The sequence below is a fragment of the Castanea sativa genome, chromosome 5 (assembly GCF_040712315.1).
Source record: "Castanea sativa cultivar Marrone di Chiusa Pesio chromosome 5, ASM4071231v1".
NCBI lineage: Eukaryota > Viridiplantae > Streptophyta > Magnoliopsida > Fagales > Fagaceae > Castanea > Castanea sativa.
In genome coordinates, this window is record NC_134017.1 from 74,707,565 (window position 1) to 74,730,569 (window position 23,005).

General features: G+C 34.5%; 3 protein-coding genes across 3 annotated transcripts; 2 read left to right on the forward strand and 1 right to left on the reverse strand.

The window, feature by feature from the left end:
• Positions 1–1,067: 1,067 nt before the first annotated feature.
• LOC142635803 (equilibrative nucleotide transporter 3-like) lies at positions 1,068–5,211 on the forward strand. Its single transcript, XM_075809885.1, has 9 exons — positions 1,068–1,103; positions 1,249–1,353; positions 1,990–2,145; positions 2,300–2,443; positions 2,553–2,658; positions 3,068–3,241; positions 3,924–4,086; positions 4,455–4,713; positions 4,988–5,211. The coding sequence occupies exons 1-9, from the start codon at positions 1,068–1,070 to the stop codon at positions 5,096–5,098; spliced, it is 1,254 nt and encodes a 417-aa protein (XP_075666000.1). The 3' UTR covers positions 5,099–5,211.
• A 1,919-nt stretch (positions 5,212–7,130) lies between these two features.
• Positions 7,131–10,178, reverse strand: LOC142635805 (uncharacterized). Its single transcript, XM_075809886.1, has 4 exons — positions 9,188–10,178; positions 7,633–8,391; positions 7,339–7,552; positions 7,131–7,254 (listed from the first exon to the last, which is right to left on the reverse strand). Exons 1-4 carry the CDS (start codon positions 10,176–10,178, stop codon positions 7,131–7,133), a joined length of 2,088 nt encoding a protein of 695 aa, XP_075666001.1.
• Positions 10,179–18,355: 8,177 nt separating this feature from the next.
• On the forward strand, positions 18,356–22,314 carry LOC142637071 (equilibrative nucleotide transporter 3-like). Its single transcript, XM_075811361.1, has 10 exons — positions 18,356–18,464; positions 18,908–18,956; positions 19,202–19,309; positions 19,952–20,107; positions 20,263–20,406; positions 20,541–20,646; positions 21,070–21,245; positions 21,339–21,499; positions 21,686–21,944; positions 22,036–22,314. Exons 2-10 carry the CDS (start codon positions 18,915–18,917, stop codon positions 22,144–22,146), a joined length of 1,263 nt encoding a protein of 420 aa, XP_075667476.1. The 5' UTR covers positions 18,356–18,464; positions 18,908–18,914; the 3' UTR covers positions 22,147–22,314.
• The last annotated feature ends 691 nt before the right edge of the window (positions 22,315–23,005 follow it).

Here is a 23,005-nt window from a genome sequence, read left to right on the forward strand (position 1 = left end):
TTTTTGTCTACATTTTTCTGATGTGCCTGGTATATATTATGGAGGTGACAACCAAAAGAAATGTTCTAAACTTATTACAAGGAGCCACGGGCAACATTTTTAATTTATCACACAGAGAGAGAGAGAGAGAGAGAGAGAGAGAGAGAGAGAGAGAGAGATGGCATATGCACTTATTTTGTCACTTTGATGTGTCAGTATGACACATTCCAGAGCCTCAAAATGTTGATCCTTTAGGATCTGGTAGCCAATTTCGTAGTTAAAACTACATACACTACATGATAAAGTCTACAGACAAGTACCTAGGAATCATAAAACTAAACCAGTCCAGAAAAAAAGAGTAAAAAACACGCCAGACCACGTTCTATAATTGTTCATTTGTTCTTGGATAAATAAACATGGTTCTGGCATCATAAACTAATTTATAATTCTCAAGAAGTTAAACTCCACCAAGATGATTTAGCTTTCACTTAAGCTATCTGTCTGTCATCGTTGACAACCAGTCTATGAAGATCTTTCTTAAAATTCCACGCTCAGTGATTACAACTTACAAGTTCATTTCTTTTCCACAATACACTTGATAAGGTTTCTAACTACCATTCGATTTATAGTTTACAACATAAGTTTTCATTTTTTTGCCAAGTTTTATTTAGCCATAATATTAGTTTAAATATTTTTCTTCTGGACAAGTTCAATACTATGTTTAGTGTAGTTAAGAAAGTCAACTTTTGATTCATGGGGTCCATTATTAAAACTGCATCTTATTGTTTTTCTTTACTCTTTTTCCACATTTGTGTTCGTCTAGTTAGCACTAGCAGTGACTGAAATCCCAGGTTCAAGCCAGAATATAACTTTCAGACTGATTTTATTTAGATATAATTTCATTTCTATGTTACCAGTAAGAAATAAGCTTATTTTTTATTTTTGTTATTTGTATCTTTAATATGGTTCCCGTAGACCATTTCCAGTATCAGTTATTTTGCAATTATTTCCAACTAAGGGAGTCAAAATTTGTAGACTTCTCATGAGAAATATGCCTTACATTGTTTTTCTAATTTTATAGGGAAGTAATGACTATTGTTGATAAAAGTGAGCTTAGTCTTGAGGTTTGTGCTTAGTCTCTGCTACATTGGTTGAATTTCTTTTAAGAAGAAGATAGATAGATATATATATATAGACACACACACACACATACATATATTCAACCCAATTGAAATGTATATCTAATATTTTAAAAATTGTAAGAAGCAGGGAAAATATAAAGCAGTGGCAGTTTGCTGGATTCTTGGACTGGGGTCCCTTATGTCATGGAACAGTATGCTGACTATAGGAGATTACTACTATAAGTTGTTCCCAGTAAGCTATTCATAACTCATGTTACTTGCCAGTTCTTCTTTAAGTCCAATGAAAATCAGTAGACAGCTAGATTTGCCTTTTCTTAAGTGATCATTGACGTTTTTCTGACCCAAGAATATGAAATCTAGTCTAAGACATTGTTGGGATTCAAATAAGTCACTTGGCAGCACCTGGTGCAATTTCTATTTCATTCAAGTGGCTATGACATTGTAGATAAAAGGCAGGTGTAAAATTGCCTGCTGTAGGAACCTAATTCTTAGTAGAATAGGAGTAAGATTGTCTTATCCATTCTGGAAGGCAAGCCTTAACAATGCACACGAGTAAGATTAGTATATTCTTCAATTCTAAAAAGAAAAAGAAAATGAGGAAGAGTTCAAACTCCTTGATTACTAATTTGCTATACCTGTTAGTTGGTTAGTGTCTATAGTAGTTGAAGCATCTTTCCATGTTCAGAAGATAGTAGAAGGGAACCGACCCTCATTGATATGATGATATCTCAAACTTGAACAGTGCAAGGGAATTACTTGCTGAGTTACTTGGATAAATGTTACAATTCTATATCTTACTACACATTAGAACATAGTGTAAAAATTTCAAGATTGAAAAGACTGATAAAATTTTCCTCTTTCTTTGAAGCTATACCACCCTTCAAGGGTACTTACCCTCGTCTATGAACCTTTTGCAATTGTGACAATGGCAGTACTAGCCTACAATGAGTCAAAGATTGACACTAGATTGCGGAATTTGATCGGATACTCTCTCTTCTTTGCAAGTACTGTGATGCTCATAGTTGTAAGTAATGCTATACAGTGATACTTTGTGATATGCCCAACTCAGTCTTGGATGGCATCATCAGATTATTTACTTCAATCTTTTTTTATGTCAATTCACTGATTATTGCTTCTAATAAATTTGGTTCCACCCTCCATTCATTTTTCTGTGAAAGTTGGATTTAGCAACATCTGGGAAAGGAGGAGTTGGTCCTTATATTGGTATATGTGCAATTGTTGGTTGCTTTGGAGTAGCAGATGCCAATGTTGAAGGTGGAATGATTGGAGACCTATCTTTCATGCACCCAGAACTCATTCAGGTTTCTTCTGCTCAATGTTTTTTGACGTTCTTTCCGTTTTCTTCTTATTCTTTTTTCCCTCAGGCTATCAAATTGCTATCTTAATACACACTGTTACTATGTTCTGCAGTCCTTCCTTGCTGGCTTGGCTGCATCAGGGACTCTAACATCAGTTATGAGAATAGTAACAAAAGCTGCCTTTGAGAAATCTGAAAATGGTCTTCGCAAGGGGGCTAGTATGTGAATTTTTTAAACTACATTTTTTAAAGATCCACCACTGATTTTACTTTTATTATGCACTAATCAGAACAGGCCAAGGCAATTGTGAAAAATATTATGTCCCTAGACTTAGTTTCTTTCATAATAGAGAAAATTGCAGGTTCTATTTCAAATAATTGTTAGTTCTGTGCTGAATTACTTGAAGCCTGATGTTTTATATTCTGAATTGGTCCTTTTCTTGTGGTTTATATAAGTATGCAATTCTCATATGCTACAGTGATCATAAGTGCAGAGGATAATGTACTGGACTAGTAAGCAACTACTACTTAGGTTCACACTGCAAGCAAACATTTGACTCCGCAATGTTTTAAATGTATTTTAGGAACTTTCCTCAGCGATAATTTGCTTTTTGAATGTCATTTGCAGTGTTATTCCTAGCAATCTCAGCGTTCTTTGAGTTTCTCTGTGTTATTCTCTATGCCTATTTCTTCCCTAAACTGCCAATAGTGAAGTACTACCGGTCAAAGGCAGCGTCTGAAGGATCAAAAACAGTATCAGCTGACCTTGCTGCCGCTGGAATCCAAGTGGAAGCAGACCAAGAAGTATTGTAACACTCCCATTATTCTCGTAATGCATGGTGTTTCAAGGACATTATAAGATTTCAAATCACTAACAAGCTTATAAAAATTTCACAGGCAGAAGCATGGGCGGAGCTGTTATTGGACTAGGGGGGGCAATGGCCCCCCTAATTTTTTTTATAAAAATATTATTATATTAATAGGTACTAAGTTTAACAATTTTGTTCAATAAAATTATACTTTGCCCCCCTTAATAATGTCATTAATTCTTTTGAGAGTAATCTTATAGCCAAAAACGTTTTTACAATGTTTATACAAACTATTAAGGTAGCAAATTCTTATTAGTTCGTACACTTGCATAACTTTTTATATATCAATAACCACTTATCACATTAGCAATTTGTAAAAATTTTGTAGTTTTAGCATTTTTCACCTTTTAAAGGACATAAAAAATTAATAGATTAAATCTAAAACAAAATATAAAAACTCAAAAAAATTAGCTCAACAACAAAAATTACCAATATAATAAAACTAAAAAAATTAAGTCCAATCAATATATTTTACCCAGAACAAACTACTTGGCCATTTAAAAATTTTTTAACAAAAATTCTTAGTAGTAAAAAAATAGACTCAAGGGTCGGAGTCACCGCACACAGCTAGCAGCAAAGTCGCCCCCCCTAACTCCAAGTCCTGGCTCCGTCCCTGGGCAGAAGGGAATGCTAAACACCATGAAAGATTGAGCAATAAGCAACTATTCTTTGAGAACATTGATTATGCAATTGACCTGTTCCTGATATATGTGCTGACATTGTCAATTTTCCCTGGTTTCTTATATGAAAATACAGGAACACACCAGTTGGGGTCATGGTAAGTATTTGTTTGTCCCAAAGTGAGATTAGTAAGTTTATTAATGGTGATTTTTGTGCACTCTTTTTGTAATGATCTGTTTTAGGGGCCTTATAAGTTGAAGTTTTTCTGTTTTTTTTTTAAAAATGAAATTATCATATTAAAAAAAAAAAAAAGAATTTTACTAATGTGTGCCCTAAGGGCACACAATAATTATTCATTTTTTTAAAAAAATTTCTCGGAAATTGAAAAAGTATTGACAACTTTTTCAAATTCCAAGAAAATTTTACCATAAATAAATAGCTTAATGAGCCCCTAAAGAGCACACATTAACCGGACCCTAAAAAAAAAATACTTCAGAACTTTTACAAGGCTCGTGGCATTTGCAGGTACCCACTAGTTCTGATTGCAATGTACAGTGTCTGGGATTTCCTATCAAGATACATTCCTCTTTTGCAATGCCTAAAGATGGAATCTAGAAGGAGCCTTATGATTGCAACTCTTTCTCGGTTCTTACTCATCCCAGCTTTCTACTTCACAGCAAAATATGGTGACCAAGGATGGATGATCATGCTTGTATCCTTCTTGGGACTATCCAATGGTTATCTCACTGTCTGTGTCCTCACAGTAGCACCCAAAGGCTACAAGGTTAGTTGATATCATTGTTCACAACATGTAGCACATTTAATATTTGTCATAGACCACCGCACACTCTTGGTGCGATGGTCATTTCATAAAAATAAGTGCTTGTGGGGTGTGAGAGGTAAGAGTCGGGGTTCAAGTCTCCAAGAGGGAGCTTCACACACATATACATTTAGATTAGGTTAGAGTAAAAATTCTATCTTGTATTAAAAAAAATATATATATATATATATTTGCCATAGGCTCCTAACAAAATTTCCTTCGGTTTTTTGTCTTGTAGGGACCTGAGCAAAATGCCTTGGGTAATTTGCTTGTGCTGTGTCTTCTAGGTGGTATATTTGCGGGAGTTGCTCTTGATTGGTTGTGGATAATAGGTCATGGAAGCTTCTAAGGCGAGAAGTCCATAATGCTATTACTGAATAAACCAATCGCCTCACTTGATTTTAGAACTTTTTTGTGTAATTATAATGAAAGCAAATTGTGGAGGCTTGATGAAATTATTGACTTTGAACCCAACAACAAGAAGCTATTGAGTGATGTAAAATTACTTAAAATTACATTAAATATAACTTGAACTATATATAAATTGTTTAAAGTTACACTAGGTGAATAATATGTTTTTGCACATCCGTACACTGCATAAACAACTTACTCGTGTTTCCTAAAAATAATTCCTAAACTAACGTACTAAACTAAGGGTAATGGTTGACATTTCCAAAAATAATTTAGTGAAATATAATATTCACGTGAAAATATCAGATATTGGTAAATTTCGAGGCCCGCTGGCATATCCGTTGCAGGAAAGTTTTACAGCAAATGTATGGTATCATCATGCAATTATTCAAAAACGTGGCAAATCTCATATTTCAGGTGGAATCCATGCACGTCGAAATATGTTCTTTTACTTAACAAGTAACATTCACAAAGACACACACACACACACATATATATATATATATATACATATGAAAATAAAAATATTTATCTTTGCACAGTTGGGGAAAATTTTTCTCCAATTGTTCTGTTTTGAATGAAATTTCTCTTGATCTGGAAAACAGGGAGACTAAATAGAATTGGAATATTTCATTGATTGAGAGAATGAATTACAATGAGAGTGAATGAATTACAAATTGGAATGAACCAAATGAATAATAATCTACTCTATCCCCTGTTTATATACAAAAGGTAAGATAACTAACTCTACAAGTTGGCGCCAAAATCTGTTATTTGAAAACTTCCAGAAGCTGTACACGTGGCAAGTCCAAGTAACTAACCCCTGGATTTGTGGAATTAACTGTCTCAACGTTCCTGGATGAAGAACTCATGATGTGGCATAGACTCAATCAATTCCAAGACTGCTGAGCTAATTATGTTCTATGATGCAAGCTTCACTGCCTGAGTAGTGCACACCTCATCAGCAAATGCTACGTTGCTTGCTGCCCTCATGGCTTGTCTAATGCTCTTAGCATCAGTAGCAGCTGCACTACCTACTATACCACTAGCTAATTGTGTGCAAGACTTCTTTGCAGTCTTAATACTCCCCCTCAAGAGTATATCTCTTGCCTTTTGATCCTTTACATCAGTATAAGGATATTCAACCTTAGAAGCAAAAATATTGATAATTCCCAACCTTTTTATCAACCTTAAGAAACTTTCCACTCCCAAGGCTTTGGTAAATACGTCTGCCAGTTGGTTTTTAGTTGAAACATAGAAGGTTTTGAGTGTACCATCAAGGATCCTATTCCTCACAGTATGGTAGTCAGCTTCTATGTGTTTTGATCTCTCATGAAACACTGGATTTGCTGCTATATGAATTGCTACCTGGTTGTCACAGTACATCAGAGTGTAGGCTTAGCATGGTTGACATGTAAATCTTGTAGCAAATGCAAAATCCAAGTCAATTCACAAGTGGTTGTTGCCATGGCCCTGTATTTAGCCTCTGCACTGGAGCGAGACAAAAGGCTTTGTTTCTTAGATCTCCAAGACACTAAAGCATCTCCAAGGAACACACAATAGTCAGCATCACAATATGCTTTCAGATGTAGATCAAATTCAGTGGGGAAGAAAACTCCTTGACCAGGTGTTCCTTTTATGTATTGAAGGATTCTAGCGGCTGCTTTCATGTGTGGTGCTCTAGGCTGTGCCAAGAATTGGCTAAGCCTATGCATTGCATATGTTATATCCGGCCTGCTCAAAGTCAAGTACATAAGCTTGCCTATAAGCCTTCTGTACTGCCCTGGATTAGAAATCAAGTCTCCACTGCCCTTAGATAACTTCATCTGCTGTTCCATTGGGCTTTGGATTGGTTTACATCCTGTCATACCAGTTTCCTCAAGGACTTCCAAGGCATACTTCCTTTGGCTAAAGCTGATGCCATTCTTGTTTCTTGCAATTTCCAAACCCAAGAAATACTTGAGTGACCCTTAATCCTGAATACCAAACTTTGAATCCAAAACAGATTTGAAAGAAGCAACACAAGTGAGATCATTGCCAGTGATTACCATATCACCAACATATACAAGTAGAGCAGTGAACAAAGATCCTTTGCTATGGACAAATAGAGAATTATTAGCTTGTGATTGAACAAAACCAAGCTCCTTGATTGTTGCTGACAATTTAGTGTACCACTACCTTGAAGCTTGCCTCAATCCATAAAGGGACTTAACCAATTTACACACCTTAGGGACAGTAGAAGAGGCTGATACACACTCCCCCTTACTGTGAAAACCTGGGGGCAATGTCATGTAGACTTCTTCATCCAAATCCCTGTGTAAAAAGGCATTATTAATGTCTAATTGGTGTAAAGGCCACTGCTTGGTAGCAGCAAGAGCAAGCAAGACTCGGACTGAAACAATTTTAGCAACTGGAGAGAAAGTTTCAAGGAAATCAAGCCCTTCCCTTTGAGTGTATCCTTTAGCAACTAGCCTAGTTTTGAATCTTTCAACACTCCCATCTGGGTTAAGCTTGACTTTGTAAACTCAATGGGGGTTTTATCAGGAGGCAAGGTAGTCACAACCCAAGTGTGATTCAGGTCAAGGGCTTGAATTTCTTTGTCCATGGCAGCCCTCCAAAGTGGATCTTGAACAGCTTGGGAAAAAGTGGCAGGTTCTTTGGGGCTGGACCTAACTGCTAGCAAGCAAGAATGATAGCATGGCTCTAAATGAGAATAAGTAAGACATTGACCAATGTCATAAGGAGCACCAGCTGCAATAGTAGCACAAGCATAGTCCTGCAAATATGCAGGAGGTCTGATATCTCTAGCAGACTTTCTCAGAGGCATTGGAGGCACTGAAGCAACTGGTGAAGGAGAAGAAGGCACCAGATCAAGAACAGGCACCTGTATAGGACTAGAAGAAGGAATTTGGGAAGAAGGTAAAGCATTAGGAGTAAACTGAAAAGAAGAAGAAGGAGAATCAGAAACTTCCAAGGAAGATGGATCAGAGATGCTAATAGGAGTAACAAAGTTATCAATGCCAGTAGGACAAGAGGCTGCAACATCAGAGTGAAGAAAATGATCTGCAATAAAGGGTGAAACAGAAGCAAAAGGGAAAGAATGCTCATGAAAAGCCACATCCCTAAAGAGAAACACCCTATTGTTGGACAAATCCAGAACCTTATATCCTTTGACCCCCAAAAGGATATCCCAAAAAAACACATTTAACAGCTCTAGGGGCAAATATAGACCTATGATTAGAAAAGGTATAAGTAAAACATAAGCAACCAAAAACTCTTAAATGTGCATAGCTAGGGGAATGACCAAATAATAGCTCAAAAGGAATTTGATTTGACAAAGTAGATGAGGGAATTCTATTGATCAAATAGACACCTGCTAGGATAGCATGACCCCACAAATGCAAAGGCAAATGGGATTGAAACATGAGAGCTCTTGCCACATTTAAGATGTGTTGGTGTTTCCTCTCAGCAATTGCATTTTGTTGAGGGGTTCCAACACAATTTAAATGATGCAAGATGCCTTTTTTAGCAAAAAAATCTTTCATAATGAACTTAGTCCCATTGTCAGACCTTAAGATTTTAATTTTCTTAGAAAATTGAGTTTCCACCATAGTGCAAATATACCCAAGTGCATCTAGAGTAGTCATCAACAATGGTTAAAAAATATTTGCAATTATCAATAATGGAAACCAAGAAAGGTCCCCACAAATCACAATGAATCAGCTCAAAACAAGATTGAGACAAATGTGAACTTTTATTAAAGGGTAAACGTTTTTGCTTTGCAAGTGGACGAATGTCACACTCAAAGTTCTCAACAGGAATGAAACTAGAAACATCACTTGGTTTATTGAAGCCAATTTAGCATTGGGCAAGTGACCCAATCTGTAGTGCCAGATGGGAATTTGTGAACTATTTACAGAAGCAACAATGACAGGTGTAGAAGTACAGCCCTTACCAAGTAAGTAGAGCCTATTGCTTTCTCTACCCAGACCAAGTGTGCTCCAATGAGCAAGGTCCTAAATAATACATAAAGTTCCAAGAAAAATGAGGCAACAGGCAGTGGGCATAGCTAATTGACTGACAGAAATGAGATTAAAGCTAAATGATGGAACACAAAGAACATTGTGAAGTACAAGATGTTTAGAAATTTTCACAATGCCAATATGAGTAACAGAAGCAACTTCTCCATTAGGTAAATTGACAAAAGTGTTCAAGGTAGAAGTGATAGTAGTTAAACATTCAATGGAATGTATCATGTGATCTGTGGCCCCTGTGTCAATGACCCAGTCTAAGGCTTGAAAGGCTTTTCTATTAACTGTTTTAGCAGAAAAGATGGAATGTTGCAAGGAAGGAATCAAAGGATTACCTGACATTGTGTCAACAAAAGGGGAATGAGCACTGTCTGAGGATGTCAAGGCTGTGGAAGGCACAACAGGTGCAGCAGGTACACCAGTAACTCCAAATAGCATGCTAAAGACCGCAACACTTGTACTAACACTTGCAACAAGGTGATTAGCACCTTGATCATGTCCAGAGTTAAAAAGAGCCAACAATTGCTCACATTGTGCTTTAAAAATAGGGCACTGAGCAACTGCATTAGAAGGTACTTCCACAACTTGACCTTGAGGATATGAAACTTGATTAGCATTGGAATTAGGCTTCCCTTTGTGTTTGTAACCTGGTGGATACTTGTGTAGCTTATAACACTTGTCTACAGTGTGTCCAAGCATGTTACAATGAGTACACAAAGGTCTCTCCTTCTTAGGACCACCTCTATTACCTAAATTCCCCTTCGCATTGGCATACATTGCCACTGAATCAGGCCTAGGTGTGAAGGTAGAGCCATGACCAATGCCTTTATGAGATTCTTCTTGGAGAACAAGAGCATACACCTTGCTCATTGAAGGAAATGGCTCAAGCATGAGAATGTGACTCCTCATTGTCTCAAAGCTCTCATTGAGCCCTATCAAAAACATCATCACATAAGATTTCTCGTGTGCAATGCTCAGGATATTCATTGCTCCACATGTGCAAACTGGTAGAGGTTCATAATGAATCAGTTGATCCTAAAGCTTCTTGAACTTAGAGTAATACTCTGTCACCGATAATTGTCCCTGAGTAATTTGTGAAATTTCTTGCTAGAGATTATAGATTTTTGGTCCATTTCCCTGTGTAAAGACACGCTGCAACTCAAGCCACATCTCCCTCGCAGTTTCATAGTACATAATACTGCTTGAAACATCAACATGCATGGAGTTAATCAACCAAGACAGTACCATTGTATTGCAACTTTCCCAATCTTCGTACAAAGGAGATTCAATCTCAGGTTTAACGATCTTACCATTTACGAATCTATCTTTTTCTTGGCAATTAGAGCTAGAACCATAGCCCTAGACCAAGATTGATAGTTCTTCATCCCCAACAATGGTTGAGTGACTAAGATGTTTCCTGGATTTTCACTTGCACTAAGGAAAAATCGATTGGGAGAATGAGACTCTGTGTTGAATTGAGGAATTTGCTGCGTGGATTGATTATGCACAGGTTCAAATTCACTTCCTTCAACAAAAGCCATTGATGCTTCTTACGAGCTTGAATGGAAATGAAGAAAAAGAAAAGAAAACCTTCAAGATTCAATTTCTTGAAGTAATCTCTGTTTGGTAAGCAAGAAAAATTGTAGCAAATCTAGCACACACTAGGGCTCTGATACCATGAAAAACAGGGAGACTAAATAGAATTGGGATATTTCATTGATTGAGAGAATGAATTACAATGAGAGTGAATGAATTACAAATTGGAATGAACCGAATGAATAATAATCTACTCTATCCCCTGTTTATATAAAAAAGGTAAGATAACTAACTCTACAAGTTGGCGCCAAAATCTGTTATTTGAAAACTTCCAGAAGCTGTACACATGGCAAGTCCAAGTAACTAACTCCTGGATTTGTGGAATTAACTGTCTCAACGTTCCTGGATGAAGAACTCATGATGTGACATAGACTCAATCAATTCCAAGACTGCTGAGCTAATTCTATTCTCTGATGCAAGCTTCACTGCCTGTGTAGTGCACACCTCATCAGTAAATGTTGCGTTGCTTGCTGCCCTTGTGGCCTGTCTAATGCTCTTAGCATCAGTAGCAGCTGCACTACCTGCTGTACCATTAGCTAATTGTGTGCAAGACTTCTTTGCAGTCTTAATATAATCATTTAGAAAAAATCCCTCTAAATAAAACTATCCTCTCATATTCTTAGTTATATAATCTATTATATAACTGGAGATAATCATAGTCTTAATAGACATATATAGTTTTATCTATTACTGAATAAATTGGAGATAATTTATTCAAATTGGCTTGGAAAATATCTTTATTCGCTTATATATATTTTGGTTTGTACATTTATTATTTTCATGAGGTACTACTACTATTAGACCACTAGTAAATTACCTATGCGATGCACGGATAATGTTGTAATATTTTATGTAAGATGGTTTTAGAAAATGTTGTATAATTATAATAGCATAATTGTTATAGAAATTTATTAGCAATGAGTTCATCATTAAAAACAACAATAATAAATTGCACACTCATATCCATTATAATTATTCAATTGAAGCAATGAGAAAAAAAAAATTTAGAGGGATACAATAGAATAAAAGTTGATATAAAATATGTCTTTCTCTTTCTCATTAATTCTAAAACAAAATATACATCTCAAACACCCACAGTTAATCACATCATTTACAAAACTCACAAATCCACAACATCCGACATTAACATAAAAATTGTAATTGTCGTTGTTGCTCAATATAAAATGCAAGTCCCCCTTCCTTGGTTGTAGTCACCTCATACAGGTTAGGATTGGATGAGACACAATGTTAGAGCTAGATAGGTGTAGTTGAAAGATTGAAGGAAAATTACATTGTTTTTGGTCTGTGTGTATTTGACGTAGGATGTCATGAAGGGTTATAGGTAGGTAAATATAAAGGGGTAGAAGTGCAAGAAGTAAAAATGATGAATTAAAATGCAAATTAAAGAGCGTTGTGTGTATGTGTAAGGGATGGAAAGTCTTGAAACATTGAACCAAATGATACAAAGAATATTTTTTTTTTAATTAGAAAATTTTTGAAACATTGAATCAAATGGAACAAAAAATCAATATTTATGGCATGTTTGGATGGAGGGAGGAAGGAGGGGAAGTGAAGGAGAGTAGAGTAGAGTAGAGTTGGCTAAAAATAAGCTAATTTTGTGTTAAATCTACTCTACTCCCCCTCCCTTATCCTCAATCCAAATGGATCATTAATTTATTCTTATCTTGGATGTGGCACTTGAGAAAATATCAATTCTCTTTATATAGAATGCGCCGCTTGGCAGAACTTCAAATTTTTTCCTATGAGGTCTCTTTTAAATATTTTGTAGGAAATTATCTTATAACTCATTGGATTTATCAATACTATAATTCTTAGTTACAATAGTCATAGTTTATGTACGAAATTTGCTAGTATAAGTGTAAAATAATAGACAAACGAAATCTTATTATCATTAAAAACCAAATCTACTAAGTTTGCCAGTAAAAGTGTAAAAATCTATGGACTTTGTAGAGATTTGCAATTCCCAAACACCCATTCTCATCACAGGTAAACCAAATCCTAACCAAACCAGCAAAAGGATATCAGTCACAAACCATAGATATTGACATATGATAGTTGATGAAGAACATAAAAATGAAAGATATAAAAGAAAAGATTGACTTCAAAGGGAAAATTCAATTGTGATGATACTTAGGCAATTTTGGTGAAGGAGTAGAGAGAGAATAATTGGACTTGGATCAAGGGAGACAATTCCGTACCGTACCGGCCGGTACGGCCGGAATTTTTCGTGCCGGCGCCTGGACCGGTACAGAAACAGACCTGATCCGTATCGCTCTAGATACCGGAGTGTACCGGGTTGTTTCGGCTGTTTCGGTGGATTTCGGCGATTTCGGCCGATATATTGGTTTCGGACCGGTATAAGATTTAAAGTAAAAAAAAAAAAAAACCAATTTACCAAATCTGCACTTCTTCTTCTTCGTTGCTAACAGTCGCTTTCCTTTTCTACTCTTTGTTGTTCTTTGCTTCAATTTGAGAATAATGGTGAAAAAAATTCTTCTAATCTTGTATTTTTTTTTTTTCTAGCTTTGCTCACTTGTCCACGGGCTGAGAAAGCGCTCATCTCCATTACAGTTGAAGATTGAGTCCATTGCTACCTTCGATTTATACTTGGAATTTTCTAGAACGGCCTCTTGAGTTGTGGTTCTTTTACCGAAGCTTTTGTGTAGTCAGTTCAGTTGTGGTTCTTTTACCAAAGAAAAGAGATAAGACCAAACACTTTTTAAAAAAAAACAATAGCTGGCATCAACTAGCGCACTGTCATAATTATAGAATTACTCTCATTAAAGAAAAACCACTAATTCCAAGTTTTCAACTCTGTAAATTGTTATTTGTAATGAATAAGTCTGAATTTATTTGCTTTTCATTTTTTTTATACATTAATATATTCTTTTTTTTAATGCTAATACATTAATATATTCATTGTTTACTAATGTACCCATAAGGCCATTACATCATTTTTAATATTTATATTATCATTTTTTGACAAATAAAGAATAATAAATTAGTTGATTTTTCTTTAGTCCAAAGAAAATTTTGCTTAAATAAAATATTATACCCAGAAAATATTGTATTTATATATCTATTTATGAAAATAGCGGTAAACCCGAAACGGTACACCGGTATTGACCGGTATCCGAAATATATCGTACCGCTGGCCAAACCGGTACAGCCTCCGGTACGGTATTGACTTCCTTGACTTGGATATGCTTGAATTCCTTGCTATTGCCCTTGTTATGGGATTTCATAAGTCACTTCCATTTATATATGTGTGTGTGTGTGTGTGTGTAATTCAACAAAACACCCAACATGGCTAAATTGTAAACTATATAGTAGATTTAGGAAAATTTTAATGCCAAATTTTATGGAAAGCAGTTACTTTTTTATTTTCTTATAAATTTTTAAAAATAATATATCATAAACCAAAGCCCTTAAGGCATCCGTTAACATTGAGGATTTTGTTTGCTGCCAAAAATTCCCGTGCCAGCCAAGGAAAATTCTAGAGCATGGGCTTGCGCTTTACAACAAAATATCATGGGCTTAAATTTTAAAACATACCCAACAAAATATCATGGAGTTGTAGGAGAGTATTAGGATATTCTCTCTCCATTTGTTCTTAATATAGAGACAGACCATTATACAAAGAAGATTTACATTTTATGAATTTTAGATGAGCTCATCTAATTTCTAATTAGCAGAGCCTTCTGGTCTCTCTTCTCATCTTCATAGACGGTAGATGTTAAGGGAAACTTAATGATAGTAGCTCAACAACATTCTTTCCATCGTTACAATTCCACCTTCTTTCTATTTTTCAGTTTTTATTTCATGACTCAAATCATTTCCATCCCTTCCCTATCTGCGCTTCTGTGTGTGTGTTTTGGAGTAACAATTTTACAATTAACATGATGGGTTGGGCAGCAGAGGGGAAAATTGACTCCTCCCCCCTCCTCACTGCTTTTCTGTTATTGCCATTTCCTTCTCAAAACACTACTCGTTTAAATAAATCTGTACAGGGGTAGTGTTATGGAGTTGTTGAGTGCATTTGAATTCTCTTCAAAATCAACTAAAGTCTGTAGCCTCCAATATTTCTGTTCCTAGAATTAATTTGTTAAATCTTAAATCTTGTGTGCCATTCGGTGTGCAACCTTGTTAACTTCACACCTGACGTGCTTAGATTTCCATGCTCGTAAATATGATGCAACATGCTTTGCATCATCATTGAGATTGCTGAGAGCATTTTGTAACCGTGGAAGTGGAAGAGTTGAGAGAACTAAAAAAATGATTTAGAATTCTGAATAACCTGTGGAATTAATGGGGAAGTGGAAGAGTTGAGAGAAAAGTAGAGTAGCAGTGTTAAATGATGAGATGGAAGTAGAAAAAATAAAGATAAAAAAACTGAATGGCTAAGTTACCAAAGAAGGGTGTCATTTGGCAGAATATCATACTCTCTCACTTGAGGTCTCTGCTTTTATATATATATTGATATTGATATTGATTATTATTAATATTTAGGACTGGGCATTTGTCAGGGTAGTATTATTTGGAATATGACTGAAAGGTTTGTTCCCCCCCCCCCCCCCTCTTTTTTTAACAAGAGATTGAGAGGGGTATGTTAAACTTTTTTCTTTCATAAGATCTATTTTTGTTTTGTTTGCCCTCTTCTCCTTTAACTGGCATAATACCCATCTTTATTCGTAACTCTCTCTAAGTCATTTCAAATTTGAATATTTTTAAGGATACAATTAGTTTCACGATATATCGAAAATTGTCAATAATTTATACTTATTATTGCAATACCCTAGCAGTTTACATCTTGCAATGAACTTTGAAATTAATATGTATTATTTTTTCAATGTAAATAATATGATGTATGATTATTCTTTTACGTAAATAATGACTAAAAATTGAAATGATTAACAAACCTGTTTCGTCGGATCTTATTCAATGCATTTTATCTTTACTATTGTCTTCATAATATTCAAAGATAAATCTTCCTATGATTTTTTTTTTTTTTTTTTTGCATGTATTTTTGGTATTTCTTGTATAGGATCACATTTTTTACCATTCCTATCATTGAATTTTTTTAAAGAAAATATTAAATTAATGGCATTTTGTGAGATAATATATGATATTTATTAGATTTTTTTGTTGTTATAAATTTTAGAAATATGCACTTGTCAATTATTTCAGCAACCTCAAGGGTCTTAAGATTTATATATATTTTTGTTGCACTGATCGATGACAGAGAATTTGTCTACATAAATTGCATCGAACATCATTAATAGACAAACGCATATTGAATTGAAATTGGGGAAAAATAAAGACATGATTTCATGATGATGAGATTTTCTAGAAGTATCACCTATACGTGGGGGAGGAAGAAGAGAGTTTGTAAGAGAGTAAGAGTTTTTGCTTTGATTTACACGTGGGAATGGTCAAACTTGGGTCATAATATGTAAGATAAGAACTGGCTTGAGTTTTCATAAAATTTGGTCTACTTTTAAAAGGTAGTTTATTTTATAGTGAATTAATTTTGGTCTAATGGGTCTAACTGTCAAGAACAACCCATATTTTATATAATAGTAAAAAGAAATTACTATGATCTATTGGGTAACAGTAAAAAAAACTTAATAAAAAGATGTAAAAAATACTAAATTTATATAATAATAAAAATAAGTGACTATGATCTATTGGGTAACGGTTAAAAAAACTTAATGAAAAAAGGTAAAAAATATTAAATGCAATATTAGAATGCCACATAACAGGACAGTAAAAAGAAGTTACTATGATCTATTGGGTAACAGTTAAAAAAACTTAATGAAAAAAGGTAAAAAATTAAATGTAATATTAGAGTGTCACGTGGCAGGACCTTATGCACTCTCACATGAGGTCTCTGCTTTTATATATATTTTTATATAATAGTAAAAAGAAGTTACCATGATATATTGGGTAACAGTAAAAAAAAACTTAATAAAAAGAGATAAAAAATGCTAAATTTATATAATAGTAAAAATAAGTTACTATGATCTATTGGGTAACGGTTAAAAAACTTAATAAAAAAAGGTAAAAAAATGTTAAATGCAATATTAGAATGCCACATGGCAAGACAGTAAAAAGAAGTTACTATGATCTATTGAATAACGGTTAAAAAACTTAATGTAAAAAAGGTAAAAAATTTAATATAATATTAGAGTGCCACATGGCAGGACCTCATGCACTCTCACATGAGGTCTTTGCTTTTATATATATATATATATATATTGATGATTAGTTGGGGTCAATTTATAACCCAAAACATACACACACACACCCCTTTGCTCTCTTGTTAGATTTGTTGTCAAGAGAATATATATATATATATATATATATATATATATATGTGTGTGTGTGTGTGTGTGTGTGTGTGTGTTATATATATATGTGTGTGTGTGTGTGTGTGTGTGTGTGTGTGTGTGTGTATGTAGAGAGAGAGATAGAGATAGTATTTAGTTTGAATGATTCTAAAGACACAACATTTTTCACTATCATTTTCATAATTTATAAAGGTGACAATTTGTGATTGGAACACCATCACTTTCATATAAATCCACCACTAATAGCATTTTTTCTATCCACAAATCAAAACATATCATGTCAAAAGTTAGGAAAAAGATGGTTCTGATTTAGTTTTCCATATAAGAACCAAGTGTTTCAGGTTTATATATATATATATATATATATATATATATATATATATATATATATATATATCTATATTATGTCCCTTGGGCATGGATTTGCACATCGCACATGATTCTAGAAAATCTGAAGTTTTGTTTACATGTACCCTCAATCAGATGCACACGATTGTTCACTTGTTGTATACATTTTCTGATGTGCTTGGTATTATGGAGGTGACAACCAAGAGAATTTTTTTTGACTTATTGCAAAGATCCATGGGCAACAATTTTAATTTATTAGAGAGAGAGATGGCATATGCACTTATTTTGTCACTTTGATGTGTTAGTATGACACATTTCAGAACCTCAAAATTTTGATCCTTAAGGATTTGGTAGCCAATTTTGTAATAAAAACTTTCTGCCCGGGAAACAAACAAAAGTATCTATAGATTCACATAAGAATAGTATGAACACAAACTTAGAAGATGAATCTGAACTGAAACCACCAGATCTGGTTCAGTTGGGTAAAGCAATACTAAATAATAAAGCTTTAGCTGGTGAGAAAGCTGATATCACATGGACATCTTTTTCTATTTCTTACGTCTAGCCGTTTACTTCAAAAATTTATTGAACTTATTGACTTTACATTTGGAATAACCAAAACTACATACACTACATGATAAAGAAAGCAGACAAGTACCTAGGAATCCTAAAACTAAACAAGTCCATAAAATACGACTAAAAACCCGCCAATTTTAATGAAGACCATGTTATATGGTTGTTCTTGGATAAAGTAAACATGGTTCTGGCATCATCAACTAATTTATAATTTTCAAGAAGTCAAACTCCACCAAAATGATTTAGCTTTCACTTAAGCCATCTGTCTGTCATCGTTGACACAGTCTCTGAAGATCTTACTAAAAGGCAAAGAACCTTTGTTCTCAAAATTCCACGCTCAGTGATTACAAGCTCATTTCTTTTCCTCAATACTCTTGATAAGGTTTATAACCACTATTCGATTTATAGTTCACAACATAAGTTTTCATTTTTTTTTTTTTGCCAAGCTTTATTTAGCCAAAATGTTAATTTAATATTTTTCTTCTGGATAATAAGTTCAACAGTATCTTTAGTGTAGTCAAGAAAATCAACTTTTGATTCACTTCATCTTATTGTTTTTCTATAATCTTTTTCCACATTTCTGTTCCTCCAGTTAGCACTAGCAGTGACAGAAGTCCCAGGTTCAAGCCAGAATACAATGTTCAGATTGATTTTATTTAGATATAGTTTCATTTCCATGTAACCAGTATTGAATAAGCTTATTTTTTATTTTTGTTATTTGTATCTTTGACATGGTTCCCGTAGACGATTTCCAGTATCATTTATATTGCAATTATTTCCAACTACATGAGAAATATGCCTTACATGGTTTTTCTAATTTTATAGGGAAGTAATGACTATTGTTGATAAAAATCAGCCTCAAACAAGACTTCAGGTTTGTGCTTAGTCTTTGTTACACTGGTTGAATTTCTTTAGAAAGGATATATATGTGTGTGTGCGTGTGTGTGTGTTAAAAATGAGCCTCAAACAAGACTTCAGGTTTGTGCTTAGTCTTTGTTACATTGGTTGAATTTCTTTAGAAAAGATATATGTGTGTGTGTGTGTATAGACACACACACACACTCAACCCAATTGAAATATATATATATATATCTAATATTTTAAAATTTCTGTAAGAAGCAAGGAAGATATAAAGCAGTGGCAGTTTGCTGGATTCTTGGACTGGGGTCCCTGATGTCATGGAACAGTATGCTGACTATAGGAGATTACTACTACAAGTTGTTCCCAGTAAGTTATTCATAATTGATGTTACTTGCCATTTCTTCTTAAAGCTCAATGAAAATCAGAAGACAGCTAGATTTGCCTTCTGTTAAGTGATCTGACGTTTTTCTGAACCAATAATATGAAATCTAGCCTAAGACCTTGTTGTGATTCAAATAAGTCACTTTGCAGCACAAGGTGCAATTTCAATTTCGTTGAAGTGGCTATGATCTGTAGAGAAAATACAGGTTTGAAATTGTCTGCTGTAGGAACCTAATTCTTAGTAGAATAGGAGTAAGATTGTCTTATCCATCCTGGAAGCTAGGCAAGCCTTAACAATGCATACGAGTAAGATTAGTATATTCTTCAATTCTGAAAAGAAAAAGAAAATGAGGAAGAGTTCAAATTCCTTGATTACTAATTTTCTATACTTGTTAGTTGGTTAGTGTCTATAGTGGTTGAAGACTTGAAGCATCTTATCATGTTCACAAGATGGTATAAGGAGGAACTAACCCTCATTGATTTCTCAAACTTGAACAGCGCAAGGGAATTACTTGCTTAGTTACTTAGAAGATAAATGTTACAATTATATATCTTACTACATAATAGAAAAAATTGAAAAAGATTCTAGATTGACTAGTCTGATAAAATTTTCCTCTTTCTTTGAAGCTATACCACCCTTCAAGGGTACTTACCCTCGTTTATCAACCATTTGCATTTGTGACAATGGCATTACTAGCCTACAATGAGTCAAAGATTGATACTAGATGGCGGAATTTGCTTGGATACTCACTCTTCTTTGCAAGTACTGTGATGCTCATAGTTGTAAGTAATGCTGATACAGTGATACTTTGTGATATGCCCAACTCAATCTTGGATTGCATCATCAGATTAATTACCTCACACTTGTTTGATGTCAATTCATTGATCATTGCTTCTAATATATTTGGTTCGACCTTACATTCATTTTTCTGTGAAAGTTGGATTTAGCAACATCTGGGAAAGGAGGAGTTGGTCCTTATATTGGTATATGTGCAATTGTTGGTTCCTTTGGAGTAGCAGATGCTAATGTTCAAGGTGGAATGGTTGGAGACCTATCTTTCATGCACCCAGAACTCATTCAGGTTTCTTCTGCTCAATGTGTTTTGACGTTCTTTCTCTCTGTTACTAGCCTATCAGCCTGCTATCTCTTCTTCTTCTTTTTTCCCTCAGGCTATCAAATTGCTCTATTAATACACACTGTTAGTATGTTCTGCAGTCCTTCCTTGCTGGTTTGGCTGCATCAGGGACTCTAACGTCTGTTATGAGAATAATCACAAAAGCCGCCTTTGAGAAATCTGATAATGGTCTTCGCAAGGGGGCTAGTATGTGAATTTTTTAAACTATATTCTCTTTAAGGTCCACCACTGACCCCACTTTTATTATGCATCAATCAAAACAGGCCAAACTAGTTGTGAAAAATATAGTGTCCCTAGATTGATCGAATCTCTAATAATAAAGAAAATTGCCTGTTCTACTTCAAATATTTGTTAGTTGCTAGGCTAAATTACTTGGAGCCTGATGTTTTATATTCTGAGTTGGTCCTTTTCTTGTGATTTATATAAGTATGCTTTTGTCATATGCTATAGTGATCATAAGTGCAAAGGAAAGTTTATTTTTATAAACTGGACTAGTAGGCATCTACTTTTTAGGCTCACACTGCAATCAAAAATTCGACTCCACAATGTTTTCGATGTATTTCAGGAACTTTCCTCAGCAATAATTTGTTTTATGACTGTCATTTGCAGTGCTATTCCTAGCAATCTCAGCATTCTTTGAGTTTCTCTGTGTTATTCTCTATGCCTTCTTCTTCCCTAAACTGCCAATAGTGAAGTACTACCGCTCAAAGGCAGCATCTGAAGGATCAAAAACAGTATCAGCTGACCTTGCTGCCGCTGGAATTCAAGTGGAAGCAGACCAAGAAGTATTGTAACACTCCCATTATTCTCATAATACATGGTGTTTCAAGGACATTATAAGATTTCAAATCACTAACAAGCTTTTAAAATTTTCACAGGCACATAGGAATGCTAAACGCCACGAACGATTGAGCAATAAACAACTATTCTTTGAGAACATTGATTATGCAATTGACCTGTTCCTGATATATGTGCTGACATTGTCAATTTTCCCCGGTTTCTTATATGAAAATACAGGAACACACCAGTTGGGGTCATGGTAAGTATTCGTTTGTCCCAAAGTGAGAGTAGTTAGTTCATTGATGGTGATTTTTGTGCATTCTTTTTGTTATGATCTATTTTAGGGGCCTAATAACTTGAAGTGTTCTGTATTTTATTTTATTTTTAAATGAAATTGTCATTTTTTTTAACTATAGAATTTTTACAAGGCTCGTGGCGTTTGCAGGTACCCACTAGTTCTTATTGCAATGTACAGTGTCTGGGATTTCCTATCAAGATACATTCCTCTTTTGCAATGCCTTAAGGTGGAATCCAGAAAGGGCCTTTTGATTGCAACTCTTTCTCGGTTCTTACTCATCCCGGCTTTCTACTTCACAGCAAAATATGGTGACCAAGGATGGATGATCATGCTCATATCCTTCTTGGGACTATCCAATGGTTATCTCACTGTTTGTATCCTCACAGTAGCACCCAAAGGCTACAAGGTTAGTTGATATCATTGTTCACAACATGTAGCACATTTAACATTTGCCATAGGTTCCTAAAAAAATTTCCTTTGGTTTTTTTGTTTTGTAGGGACCTGAGCAAAATGCCTTGGGTAATTTGCTTGTGTTGTGTCTTCTAGGTGGTATATTTGCAGGAGTTGCTCTTGATTGGTTGTGGCTAATAGGTCATGGAAAATTTTAAGGCGAGAAGTCCATAACTATCACTGAATAAAACCACTCGCGTCACTTGATTGTAGAACTGTTTGTGTAATTATAATGAAAGCAAACTGTAGAGGCTTGATGAAATTATTGACCTTGAACCCAAGAACAACAGCAAACAAACAAAAAGTCTTAATCCAAAAGTTTTAAGGTCGGCCATGGATCCTCAATAGGTTTTTTAGGGTCGGTTATATGTATTTTTTTTCTCTATTTTATTATATCTACTATAGTCATAGGATTTGTATTCATCTATAGTCATACTCTATGTTGCTCCCCTTTGAAAATTGACCTTATCTATTGGCTTTAAACCTAAATATATATATATATAGGGGTAAAAATAGTCCATTTTTTTCCAAGTATCTTATATGCTTGTCTTACACACAACCACTCTTTTTTTTCTTTTCTTTTTTCTTTTTTTTTCTTTTTTTTTTCTATTTTGTTGAGAAAAAACGCACTGCCAATCTTTATCCAACTATACACTGATCATAAATATCCCAAATAACTATAGTCTACAGACCCTCTTAAGGAATAAGAATATCAATTCACATATATCTACCATCTATAGGATCACTCTGGTTGGCATCTAAAAAACAAAAAAAGGTGAAAAGCCATATAAGAGGAATATATGTATGGACCTCATCTTTCTCCTACATGAAGCATGAAGTATACCACTATATATGCCTTGGCTTATATACAAATTTCCATACAAAAGTAACTAAACACAATTATATCTGTAAAAATATAAATCAATCAATATATATATAAAAGCAGAGACCTCATTATGTGAGGGTCTAAGCTTTTGCCAAGTGGCACCTCCTATAAAGTTTCTCTACAATCATCCA